Below are 14251 nucleotides of genomic sequence, written 5' to 3'. Positions count from 1 at the left end.
CTCCACCATGACGGTCTTAATAGAACCAAACATATATGGAAATTGTGCTTGAAAGTGAGCAACAACCTCCTCTTAAAGGATCTCTATAATCCTATCCTCGAACACAACTGGACCATTCTGGCCACTTGTCCCTGAACCTAATCTAGATCCCGCCTCGAAATGATGTGTCATCACCATATTGAAAATAAACCAAGTAGATATCATATAACACACATATCATACCAAGGGAACCAACTCCCAAAAAGGCCCTAGGGGTTGTGACTTCCCTGTTACGCGTACGGGTCCTGTGCTTCCAGTAGTACGGGCCCATACTACCTTCCACACCTACTCGTATTTGTCTCAGAGGATCATTACAACAACCCTAACAATACACACTAGCATATGCATACACTCAGTCCTCACTTCCTAGAGGAAGGCTAAAGATTACGAAACTAGCCGACTAACCCCACACAACTCATCAATAAAACTTCCACCAACCCTATAGCACTCGTGTATGCTAATCATACATAACATTGGACCCTATAGACAATCGAATATCTAATCCTACCATAAGCCCTTCATTAAACAAGAATATGAAATAAGGCCAAACCAAACATTCTCAGGCTATAGAATCTTAGTTATGTACAACTATGATGCATACACAAAGCAGCTACAGTAATGATGCCAATTTCATATAAGGAAACCCTAGGCTATCTGCCGTCATATAATCAGGCAATTCTATCATGCAATTCCTGAAGATCCCTAACCTATCACCATCATGTTGTTCTAACATATCACAATGTCAGATAATAGTGTGGTAATTTGGAGTCTACTTACTGGCTCTGGCTGATCATACACATTGCATCCTCATTGATTTTTTTTGTAAACAATTTGAAAATCATTTAAAAAAATATTTTTTCCTTAGTTTGAGACTGGATTCACATGAGAGTTCCTCCAATTCACTCAAATCAAGGCTCTGATACCAACTTGTAACACCCATAAAAATCATGACAAATTTAAATATTTTAAAACCGACTCAATCCACAAATTGTTTACAAACATAGTTTTCAAAACATTTTCAACATCAGAGTCTCCCAAAATCATAAGTCAAAACATGAGGATGTGCCTGGTCATGCCTTCGCCTTCCCTCGGTCATATGAAGTACACGAAACATAACCCAAAATTGTAAGCCAATGCTTAGTGAGGTCCCCCAAAGTACCAACACAATAACAGATAACAAATATATTAACGACATGTCGGGTCCAATCAACCATCAGGTTAGAATATCCCCAGGCCAAGTCAACCATCGGGTTGGAATGCCAATATACTATGGATCCAATCAACTATCGAGTTGGAATACCCTAGGCCCATCAACCATCGGGTTGGAATGTAAATCTACAACGGGTCCTATCATCCTCGGGATGGAATACCCACAGGCCTAATCAACCATCGGGTTGGTATCCCCCCTGTCCCGTTGGCTTACGCACAAAGCAGTAAAGCCTCAGCCATCGACCAAATATGTGCACATATAACATATAATCATATAAACAGTCTACAGATAGTTAAACCGATCTACAGATCACTAAGCATAACATCATCCTATATACCAGGATACCGATCTAACATATCACTACATCACAATAACATACATAACAGGATATCAAATCCAAAGGGTCGACCTTGGTGCCTTCGACCTGTAAGTACGATGAGGAAAACTCACCTCACAAACTGGACAAAAGCTGATGAGGTCTCAACTCTGAATCTCAGCTCTCTAACTGGCACCTATTCCCACCAAATGACTAATTTCCATCAAAATCCCAAAATACCCATAATAACCTCAAGGTCAAACTTGGTCAAAGTCAAACTGGTTAAACCAACTAGGTAAACTGAGTCAACTCGACTGATCAACTCAAGGTATGTATGTAGGGCATACTCCAAAGGTACGCTGGGTGTACATGTAGCCTTATATGTTGACCATCATCGGGTGGTTGACCTCGTACATAGGGCGTACTCCGAGTATGTGGTCTGTACTCTCAAAAGTCCAAAATCAATTAAGAACTTAATGGATAAAGCTCTTACGTCCATAATTCAGATCCATGGTTAAAATACTCTTAGGAGTCATAAAGTCTCAAACTTTATGACTTACCATGCCCAATAAGTGATTAACTTAAGGTCTTACTCCATTCAGACTTTCTAAATGATGCATGAAGCAAAACTAACCATTTGGAACCCATTTTTATGACTTAAGACCCCTCATATGGTCTGAAAGGACAACTTAATGGTCAAGAACATGCCATGTTCAAGATCTAACATTTTGGGACCATAAACTCCATAAAGACATCCAAATCTAGATCTATATGGTAGAGGGATAAAGTTGCAAGCTTTATACCTTAACAAGGTTGCAAAATGATGTAGAAACTCCATATCCAAAATGCTTCACTCTTCCAAGATGAGCTTGGCTTGCTTCCTTCCTCTTCTAAGCATAAAAAACACACACTCTTAGGCTTGAAATAGCTTCTTAAGGTGAACTAGGGTTGCAAAACGTCTCACGAGTGTCACAACCCAAAATTTCTTCCGTTCAAATCATTAAAAATAAATCAAATTCAGAATTTATTTCTACTCTCATCAGCATTATCTCGGGTCTAATTAAATATTCTAAACTCAGAACAATCGAAGTTTGGGTCCAAGAATGAGTTTTTCTAAGTCAAAGCATAACATCCGTGCCAAACACCCCTTCGAGAGCAGTGTACGGCCGCAAACTCGAGTTTACGGCCGTACACCCCCACCCCACCCCTTGGTCGTTAACTCACCCCTATATAAGGGATGAGTGGCCTTCATTTCATACTTTACACACTCTAAAGGCATTCTCTCTCTACTCTCTCTCTATAATTTTCGAGTTTGCTCAAGGACCCTAAAAAATGTAAGTGATTCTTCACTTTGATTGTGTTTATATCTCATTTCTAGTGTTGAATCCATGTTTCATCCCATTGAATTTCATCTTTTTCTAGATTTTCTCTCTCACCAAGAACACCAAGAACACACACTAGTTCTTGGTGGCTAAAAACCTCATTTCAAGCCTCTTATAGTAAGTAACTACCATATATGCTTGATATCTGCTAGAAACCATTGGTTTTTCACCTAAAAATCGACCCAAATCATGAACACGAAATGGGTTTACGCCCGTAAACCCATGTGTACGACCATACACCCTTCAATGGCCGTAAACTTCATTTTTGGTTGATTATTGGCCTTAAACTCTTCCTTGAACTGTACGCAAGGCTTAGAACACTTCCAAGAGGCTAGAAAGGACCTTGAAACACCGAAAATTGCACCTTTTACCAAGTGTTTACGGCCGTAAACTCATGGGCCGTAAACCCATGAACCACAAACACTTCGGCCATAAACCCGGTTGGGCCGCAAACCCATGACCGTACACTCCTGATTACGGCTGCAAACTCCCCATCTTAAATCACATATGATTTTAACACTTAGTTTCAAGTGTTTCCTAGTCCCTAAGGTGGTTTCCTTCTATAAACAAATAGTGTTATGTCCTCATCTAATACATATATGTGCCTTTATATGTTAAATAGGATCCGTTTGGGTCCGAGGCATTGTCTGACACCCAACAACTCTTATTGACCGACACTCGAACCCCACGTCAAACAGTGAGTTCATACCCCTACGCTTTTATAAGTTTTTATAACGTTTTCAGGGGGAATACAAGTCAAACACAAAGGTTTTCTTAAGTTAAAACTGATGCAGTTTCAACGGTTTTACACCAAACATTTATATATTTTATCCCTTTTGTAATATGCGGAGCATAAGGGATGTTTTTCAAAACTTAATTGCATAGTTTTCAGAACAGTACATGAACGTAACAAACCATTCAAACTATAATAGGTATAGTTTGGGGATTTCATTACAGATTCAAACTACGTATAAAGTCAAACATATAAACTATGACATATTTAGATTATCCATTACTACATTAAGATAACAAGAGTATCTTACTAAACAATTATGTTGTGTATAATTATTTATACTCTACGTCGTATACAAACGATTTCGAACATGAGAACCACAGAACAACACGTAAACTAGTTAATACAGGATTGTGAGACCTATCTTCGTTATGCCCTTGGGGTACCAGTAAATCCTCACATTTAGTATAACCAGAGTCTCCTGGAGGGAGAGCGTGAAATTTTTGAATAGATATATTCAGGACCGACAATCCCACACCTGAATTGTTAGCTACAGTTAGGCGGGCACGCCTGGGGTGAAAAATTTTGTAATCGTATGACGCCTGAAGAAACGTCAAGGAGGTCATCGGTTATATTAGCATGGTTATACGCCTCACAGTAAGTATAAACTAACATTTGTTTACATGATTTCTTTCTTCAATAGTTTTATTTTAATTAATAAAACTACCTATCTACTTACTGGAGGGTATTCCAGGGACACAACCTTTGGTTTATTTTAAGTAATAAAATTACTATACTTACTGGTAGTAGCCAGGGTTTTCAAACAGATCATACACTGCATACTGGTGGTAGCCAGAGTTTTCGAACAGAACATACACTACATACTGGTGGTAGCTAGGCTTTTCAAATGGAACATACTTGTCATACAGTAATCAACAAACATGTTAGAAAATATTGGATTTTCTTGGAAAACTTGCATACATATTTCAGAACTTGATAACATAGGTTTTCGCTACAAACGACATTTTACTTATAATGAAAAAAATCATTTGTACAAATTCAGTGACTAGTTTTCAATACAAAAACATGCTTATGAACTCACCAGCTTTATGCTGATACGTTTTCGAAACCGCTTGTATTCTCAAGACAACAATAGACAGGTACCTTCGCCAACTTTTGGAGAAGACGGAGCATTTTGGAGTCTCGCCTTTATTTTTGTTACTTTTGATGTACACAAACTATGTTTTCAAACAGATGTAAATATTCTTATTGTAATGTATTAGTTGTGTTTACTTTGATTTCTATGATATGATTGTTGTGATACTACGCATGACGTCGCCCGCCCCCAGATGTTTCCGTTGTTATTTCTGACAATTCGGGTGTGACACAAGAGGGATGAAGGCTGATGAGGTAAGGGGAAATGAACCCATAAGGGTGTTTAAATATGAGCTAAACCCTAAAAATTAGGGTTTCCAAATCTGACAAGTACGCCTAACGTACAACATGTATGCCCAGCGTAGTAGGGCGCGTCGTAGTACGCTCAGCGTACACACGTACGCATAGCGTACTCCCCCGAGGCATAATTACGAAAATGCCACTAGGGCACCTTTTGCACACTTTCTTGAACTTAGGGACCAAAATGCAACATAATTAAATTATATGGTTGAAATTAGAAGTACATTATCATCGGGATGTTACAACAACCCCTCATCCTTGCTTAATTGTCAATATCATTTAAAATGGCGGGATGAATTTAAGTTTCATCAAGCCAATGAGAAAAACATTAATCATGTATTTTCAAGACATTTATCATCATAAAGAAACAGAAATCGAATTAATCAAGCATGTTCCATTCTCATAAGATGAATTAGTACCTAGAATCATTAGTGTTGTTGGATTGTCTCTAAAAAAAACTTTAAAAATTACAACAAAATATATGTAAATCTCCTTTTGGATCAGAAGGTTCTCCTTCTGAATCAATCATAAATAATGAAGTGTTTCAAGATGCTCAATACCCATTTGACAATTCATATGAAGAATTTTAATTTGGTGTATACATTCAATACAAGACATTTCGTTTCTAATGTTTCTGAAAACTATTTGTTTTTCGAAAAGGTGGTATGAATAAACACTAGGAAGTAAACATCATTTTGTTGCGTATAACAAAAAATTAATCAAAATAATTATTAATGTTTGTCTTCTTATGATAATTATTAATCACAAGAATTCAAGAGCTTCATCAGAGAAAACCATCGTAACTATTGATCAAAAGAAATTAAATAACTTTATCAAAAATAGTCATCAAATTTGTCAAAAATAACTTCATTAAAAATGTTTATGTTTTGCTACGGGCGTAAAGCTAATAAACATTTTTAATCATTTTTTTTTAAATTTTGTTTTCAAACTCAAATCCAAACACCACGTGTATATTGTGAAATTCACCAAGATCTTACTCATGCTCTCATGAATTTTGTTTTCAATTCCTCTTTTTTTAATTGTTTTAAGCAGTAACAAAACCAAAAAGAAAACCCCTTAAAATCCGGAAAAAAAAATAGGTTTAGAATATGAAAATTTTCAGTATTGTTTCAGTTTTAAGAGGAAAAAAAACGGATTGAATTGTGCTTGCCCCTAACTACAAGCAATATGCTACGGACAATTCGACATACTTGCTTGAACAATTAGATCCCATCGACTCCATTACCAGCCATGTGCAATTAATGTGAGATCCACTCCACTTAATCACCACAAACTAATCAACATTGATGGATCCTAAACCTACCATTGACTCAAATCCAACAATAATAAATAATTTTCATGGATCAAGATCTCATATTTGAGGTTTAGCCAGGTCAATGAGGATTGCAAATGAATCAAGATCCCATTTTAGATGGGTTGACTCTTGTGCACCATGTTCTCTGATTTTAACAAGCATGAGATATGATGTACGCATGACATCATAATATTAAAAAATGTTGGAATACGTTATTTCCATAGTTTTTCTTTCCTTGATTGCATCTTCTGTCTATATTCATTCTTCAAGAAGCATAATGTTTGGATGAAATTAAAATGTATCAAAGAAACTGAAATTTAAAGGATTTGAAATATAAAAAAAAAAAATTAATTTTTTTTTTTTTTTTTTTTTTTTTGTGATACTTTTAGTTGACATAAAATGAAATAGAACATTAGCCCATTTTTTGTGGAGAAGTGAGGGCATTTACTTATGAAATTGTTACTATTTAAGTATTTTTAAGGGTTAATGTCATAAAATGGCCTCTAATAATATTTAATTTTAGTATTTTTATTTAAAGTTAACGTCATAAATTGGGCTCCAATTTGAGAATTTGATTATATTTTCTTGTATTCAATAGCACCACAACCTTTTTTGGTATTTCTATAAAACGAGTGAATTTCAACCGCCTACGTGGCATCCAATGTGTCAAATTTTGAACATTTATCCATGTGGCATCAAATATGGTAAAAATTTGTATATTTTGTATCCACACTTGATGCCACGTAGGATTATATATCAAGCCGTGTAATAGCAACTAGCCAACTATACATAAATTTATTTCAATTGTCTTGTGAAGTTTGCACAACATTTAATCTTTCACATGAATAAACAAGCATCATACAAGAAACAAGCTTTTATAGTATTTTAGAATTTAGATAGTAAATAAACAACATATAACATAACAAAAGTTGGCTCAACCTATTTGATTGCCTTCCATATAACTTTTTAATTAACATTCTAATAACAACAAAAAAATCCAATACAATCAACATGCTATGACATTTGATAAATAAAAAAAACCATACAAAACCCAAATGTATCATAACTTAGACCACAAAATACGTGAGCAAAAACAACAAACTAATTCAAATACCCAAATCTATCATTCCCATTTTATAAAAAAGATTTTTCAAGAAGATGATCATGATGATGATGATACCTTAATAGCTTTATACGCAGGGTGTAACAAACCAAGTTCATCTTTCACTTCAAGAGGATTACTCGTATCATTTCTTGTTCTTTTCACCCTCCTACTAGCAAGTGATTTGTGAGTGAATCCATACATTTGTAGAATCTGATTATCCCCAAAATTAAAAGCTCGATCCATTTGTTTCAAACATCTTTCAACAGGGTAATCACCGAATTTCCCACAAGGTTTACACCCCACAAAATGAGTAACAAGAGGCCACCTATGATCACCTAAACCTGGATGATAACTTGCAATCATTTCCTCATATCTATCGACCAAAATCCCCCAATACCCATGAAGATAATAATGATTTTCTAGATAAACTTTATTCGCCCATTTTTCCTTCTGTGAAGCCAATAGCCACACCATAGCAGATTGATCATCTGCTTCAAAAACGGGTCGATCTTTGAGTTCACGGGTCAAAATCTTTCCAGCTTCTTCTCTGATTTTCCCCTTCGGACCCATGGGAGCCCAAACATCGATTAAATCCAAAGACCATTGACAGTTTCTGAGTAGAAAGCTACCTGTGTTTAAACCGATCCAGTTCTTTTGATCATACACCATTTCATTCCAGCCATGGAGAACCAGGTTTTTGTCTTTGTATCTCTCCCATGGAACCTCGAATGCCATGTCTGTAAACATGGCGTCACTGTCCATCCACCATAAGAACTCAACTTCAGGGTGGCTCAGTAGAAGCTTTCTGATCAATGGGAGTTTCGCCCAGAAACCAGCCATTTCAGCATCGAGTAAAGCCATGTTGTAGAAGATTTCGATCCCGTGTACCCTACAGTAATCTATCTTGTTTTTGATCGATTTCAGAAGATAATGATCACCAACTGGATTCTCACAGGGCTTTGGTGAAGACCCGGTTACAAGCAAAACCCTAGGTTTATTAGCGTTGAGAAAATTAGGGAAATTAGGGTTTTGTTTCAGCCATTCACCTCTTTGTTCGTCCCAATCTGAGATCTTGGGCCCTATGCTGTAGGGTTCGTTTGGATTCTTCTTCACATCGTCTTCTTCATCAACAAACAACTTATTGATGTCGAATTCCGCGTAATTATTGGTCGACGACGCCGTTGTCGTCTGGTCAGTGGTTGTCTGTAATTCTTCGAGGACGCGGCGGGGCTCGGCGCGCTTGCCCCGTACATGATAGAACGTTTCCCGGATCTCCTTAAAATCCTGCTCCGGCGTGCCAAACTTTCCGGCACCGAGGTTGCCACGCAGGACGACGATGGTTAGGACCAAGCAGAAAAGCGTGATCTTGCCGTTACGGAAAATCCGCTGGAATTGACGCGTCCGGCGAGTCCCGAAAATCCGATCCAGCATCTTTCACCAATCCGATCTACAATTTGGTGGGATACAGTTTAGGGTTTTTGGAAAGAAACCAAATCAAACCCACCCAAGTTCTTATAAAGTTGAATCTTTATCGAATTCTGATCTCGATATAAAGGTAATAATTTGATGATTAACAAGACTAGTTTTGAAAAGCTTTTTGAATTAGAAAGCGATGATGCTAACAAGATAGGTAAAATGGGAATTTGGGACACTCATTCATTGGGGTTTTGGCTTTGAATTTGTTGAATTGATGAACGCTCCTCTCAAATTCATAGATTTGGAAATGTCGGTGGAGAGAGATGGTGGTACAGTAGTTGCCTGGTTGGGATGATTAGGAAATACAACATTACATAAATGGTCCCTATACTTATATACAAGTTATAGACGTAGTCCCTTCAGAAAGAGACTAATTTTAATGCATGGCACATCATTTTTATTGTTTCTTTAAATGTTCATAACAGTTTGTAATAATTTCTTAAATAATAAATAAATATAAATAATAAATAATAAATATAAATATAATAAATAAAAATAAGACTTTGTGATGGATCTTTTCCGATGATCACGGATGCAAATATGTAAAAGTTTAAAAGATATTGCAATGTTAAAAAATAATCATAATTATTGTAATGTATCGTCTAAGAAAAATGGTTTAAATAATACATATAATCATATACAAAAGTTCAATACATATCGATTGAAGGCAAACGGGCAACAAACTACGCCGCTAGCCCTTAAAATTATTCACGCCATCCGTGGGACTCGAACCCACGACCACGTGGTTAAAAGCCACGCGCTCTACCAACTGAGCTAGAACGGCAATATATATATCATGCAATAGTTAAGTGATGTTATTCTCATTTGTTTTTCAAAGAAACCAATACATTTTATTCTTTAACTAGGTGTGAGACTCATGTATTATATGGGTTTAATTAAAAAAAATATAAAATTTTAATAATTTGAAAAGTTTGAATTTATTAGAAAAATAAGAAAATTTTGAATTGTAACACCGAAAATTTCAAACAATTTTTCATTTAAAAATAAACGTTTAATTCTTAGAAACACTTGTTTAAAATCTCATTCATAATCGAATTACAAAACATAACTCCATTTTCACTTGTATAGAAAACCAGGATCCTCAAACATGACTCTTTCTCTGGTGTGTACAATCAAGCCGGTGTCGTTCCGTGATACTGAAAGAAACCTGCAACACAACATAAAACAAAACACTGTAAGCACAAAGCTTAGTGAGTTTCCCAAAATACCGCACACAACACACATTAGCCACTCGAGGCTATAAATCTGTGGGTTCGTGGACCCTACTCTGTGAACCCTCTGGTTCTAACTCTGTGGACCCTCTGGTCCTAAGCTCGTTGGACCCTCCGGTCCGGTCTGCTTAAGCCTTCCGGCCTCATAAATCGTTGGACCCTTCGGTCCGGTCTATAAACTCCGCATAGCATAAATCACAAAGACATAATGCATAGCATATCACATACAACAGGATAACATAATACTCACTGTAAGCACGTAAGACCTTCTGGTCACACATAACTACCACTCAAGGTAAAGTATAGTGAGAAGACTCACCTGGCAAGCAGAAAGCAGATATCCCCACACTTAAATCTCGAACTCGCCACCGCCTAACACGTAAGGCAAATACTCTCATGAATATAACTCTCGAGACTAGAATCAATCCTCTCATGGCACCCTCTTAAGGGTAAAAGACTATTTTACCCCTCTCTTGGCCCAAAGGCCACATCGTTGACCAAACCCTAAAAGTCAACGGTCAACCCTTGGTCAAAATCAAGTCCTCAGTCAAAGTCAACCCCTGACTGATCCTACTCGCCGAGTCAACCCTATGACTCGCCGAGTTCCCATAATCAGAACTTCACTCAATCCGCGACCTAACTCGCCGAGTCACCCCGAGACTCGCCGAGTCCAACAACTCTAAGTCCACTCGCACACAACTCACCGAGTCATCCCTTGACTCGCCGATTCTCAACTCGACCAGAAGATATTGGGACTTTTCGACAAGACTCGCCGAGTCCAACAACTAACTCGCCGAGTCTAAGGCTATCTTCAACCTACTCGCCGAGTTGTTCATACAACTCGCCGAGTTCCAGACCATCTTCATCCAACTCGCCGAGTTGTTCTTCCAACTCGTCGAGTTCGAGCTCATCTTTAAGCAACTCGTCGAGTACACCCATGTGACTCGCCGAGTACCATCGGTCTGAATCCATTCAGAAGCATTCTAGGCCATGCAATTGCTCCAAAACATAGATCTAGCCTCCTACCACTCATCCATCACGTAAAGTGGCAAACTTTACGTGAATCCAAAGAGATCTAGGCCATTTGCACATTGGGCTAGGGTTTGGGGACATGATGGCTCCACAAAACACTCCAACACAGGGACTTTCATGCTCTCTGATCCTTCTCCATTCCAGATCTGAGGTAGCAACCTCAGATCTAACCTCTAGACTTCCAATTACATCCATAGACAAGTTCCCACAATTCCCAAAATGAAGAAACAACATAACAACAGCCCAAGAACGAGATATTACCTCCAAGAGATGCCCCAACTGCAATGTAATTCGAACCCAAGCAAAGCCCCTTGCTCCAAGCCTTCAATCTCCCAAAATTCCTTCAACAATTACTTCTCCAAGCTCCAATCCACTCAACAATGGTGCTTCTCCGCGATTTAGGGTTTTCTGGGGCTAAAGGGGGTGATAAAGAGGCTGGGAGGAAAACATAATGCTCTTTATATAGGGCTCAACCCCGAGAATTAGGGTTTTCTCCAATCAGCGCCTACTCGCCGAGTCCTCCTCACCGACTCGCCGAGTCGGCTACTTAGCACGCGACCTAGTCGCGACTCTACTCGCCGAGTCACTCTTTCACAACTTACTCTTTTAGCCCTTCAACTCTACTCTTGATATTTCGGGATGTTACATGAATTATTAAAATTAATGAGACTTTAATGTATTGAATACATTACATATATAAACTCTTTCTAATAAGTACTTTATATATATATATATATATATATATATATATATATATATATTACTTTACACATAAAATGTGGAATTTTAATTTGATAAAATAAAAAATACAATAAAATGACAAGTGGAAAATAGAAATTTTAAAAATTCTAGAAAATGTCATGTGTCTAAATGAATGAGAAGAGGACATGTGACAAAAAAATTTTCATTTTATTATAGTAGAAATGTTGCAGTATTTGACTTGATATATGAAATTTAATAATTTACTTTTTGTAAGTGCCAAATAATTTATGAGATATCCTTTCCAAAATCAAACTTATTCCATCCTAGTGACACATAAAAGAACCTACTATGAAAATTTTTAAATTATTTTTAAGGATACAAAATTAATAATATACATATCTTTTCTGAAACCATAAAATAGAAATCAAATTGTGCTACTAAAAATGCAAAAGAAAACAAGTTGAAATACCTATATTGATTAACGCATACTTAGCTAAAATACAGCTAAATTTGGTCTATGTGTGTAAAAAAAAAATAAAAATAAAATAAAAAAAATTAAGTCCTTACATTTTTAGTTTTCAGTTTTACATACATAGTGTTTATAAAAATGTTTTGTTATGGTTTGGGTCCGTACAACTAACACTCGTTCGAAAGTAGTTGTTAGATTCATTATATGCCTCTTATATGAGGGTGAATCCATCCTTTTAATTTTAATCTCTCTCTCTCTCAAGTTTGGTTCTTTCTTTTAAAAGCCCGTGATCATCTTAGACAGGCTGCATAGTTAAATTTCTTTCAAATCACTCGATCATCTTAGTTTTCATTTGGCATCTCATTCTAATTCAAGCTATAAAAATGTTTGTAGAATTCTTATATGGTCAAGCGTAAATGTTGTATCTAGGAGACATACATATTTGGTCCACCATTGGGGTTCAACAAGGAGACTCAATGGGACCACATCTCTTTGCTCTTGTGTTGCACCCGTTCTTGCATAATGTTAGAGACAGTTGCAAGCTTCTTCTCCGTGCATGATACCCTGATGATGGAACTCTTATTGGAGATTCAGAGGAGGTAGCCAAAGCATTAGACATCATTAAGTTGATTGGTCCAGAATTAGGCCTTTAGTTGAATATCAAGAAAATTAAGCTCTTTTGGACCTCGTGTGATGGTAAGTAGTTTCGTGAAGGGCTATTCATGTTTTGCATCGAGAGGTCGCCATTAGGGATGAAAGTTTTTAGGAGAGATGTTAGTAGAGACGCTAGTTTCATTAGTAGTTTAACCATAAAGAGAGTCGAAAACATTGTGATTTGATTCGTTTTCTTCCACAACTATCTAACCCCAGAGTGAAATCATTTTGTTTCGGTCTTTTATGGATATTGTTAAAATTTTCTTTGGGCTGAGAACATGCCAACCCATTCACATGGAGGAAGTGGCGTTGTTCTTTAACAAAGAACTATGCGGGGCAATTAAGGACATCATGGTTTGTTGTGGCCCTTTCTTTGGCGACATACAATGGCGAATTGCTTCCCTACCCATTAGGTTTGGTGGTTTGGTTTGTACTCGGCAGTACAAGCTACCTAATATGCTTTTGTTTCCTTAAGGGCCTAATCTTGGGTGTTACAAGACCATATCTTACGGGATAGCCGCATTTATAGTATGAATTCTGATTATGCTTCTGCCTTGCTTCTCCCTATAAAAAGTTATCGGGGATTGACTTTAGAAGTTTCACAAATAAGGACACCCCCTAAATCCAAGCATGCACTGGCGAGTGCTTTTTTTAGTAAAATTATACAAGACATGGAAGTGGATTTTGACATGATATGTAACACCCTATTTACTATGTAAATAAATAGATAAAGATTAATAAATGAATATTGGCCTTAAAATCCATAATATTTAGTAGAGGGTTGATTCTGGGAGCCAAAAGTTATTATTTGGATTATTCATGGGTTAAAGTATAAATTCGAGACTTATTTTGTAAATATTTATGAAGGTAAGGGCTATGTGGTAATTATTGGGACTTAATTTGGATGAAAAAGAGAGGGGAAGACTGAATATGTCATAATTGAGAGTTGGGGGTTAAAAAGGTAAATTCTGGATTAGTTTTGTAAAGGAATTCAAGGGGCAGGGTTGAAATGGTAATTTGTAGACTTATTTTGAAATGATTTCTGGATTGAGGGACTGATCTGGACATTATGGCACTCAGTTACTAGGGCATGGGTATATAGCGGTTTCTACCCTAACCCTAATGGAAGCA

The 14251-nt window shown here is 36.9% G+C and overlaps 1 protein-coding gene and 1 non-coding gene across 2 annotated transcripts; both read right to left on the bottom strand.

Moving 5' to 3' along the window:
* Nucleotides 1-7370: 7370 nt before the first annotated feature.
* LOC145052986 (xyloglucan 6-xylosyltransferase 2-like) lies at nt 7371-9319 on the bottom strand. Its single transcript, XM_079000937.1, has one exon. It carries the CDS (start codon nt 8984-8986, stop codon nt 7613-7615), a length of 1374 nt encoding a protein of 457 aa, XP_078857063.1. The 5' UTR covers nt 8987-9319; the 3' UTR covers nt 7371-7612.
* A 423-nt stretch (nt 9320-9742) lies between these two features.
* On the bottom strand, nt 9743-9815 carry TRNAK-UUU (transfer RNA lysine (anticodon UUU)). Its single transcript has one exon. It is a non-coding gene; the product is annotated as a tRNA-Lys (tRNA).
* Between the last annotated feature and the right edge of the window lie 4436 nt (nt 9816-14251).

This window comes from Lactuca serriola, chromosome 5, assembly GCF_051521515.1.
Source record: "Lactuca serriola cultivar US96UC23 chromosome 5, Lser_US96UC23_V15, whole genome shotgun sequence".
Taxonomy (NCBI): domain Eukaryota; kingdom Viridiplantae; phylum Streptophyta; class Magnoliopsida; order Asterales; family Asteraceae; genus Lactuca; species Lactuca serriola.
Note: the sequence above shows the minus strand (reverse complement) of the source record. Positions and strands in the feature narration are given on the sequence as shown.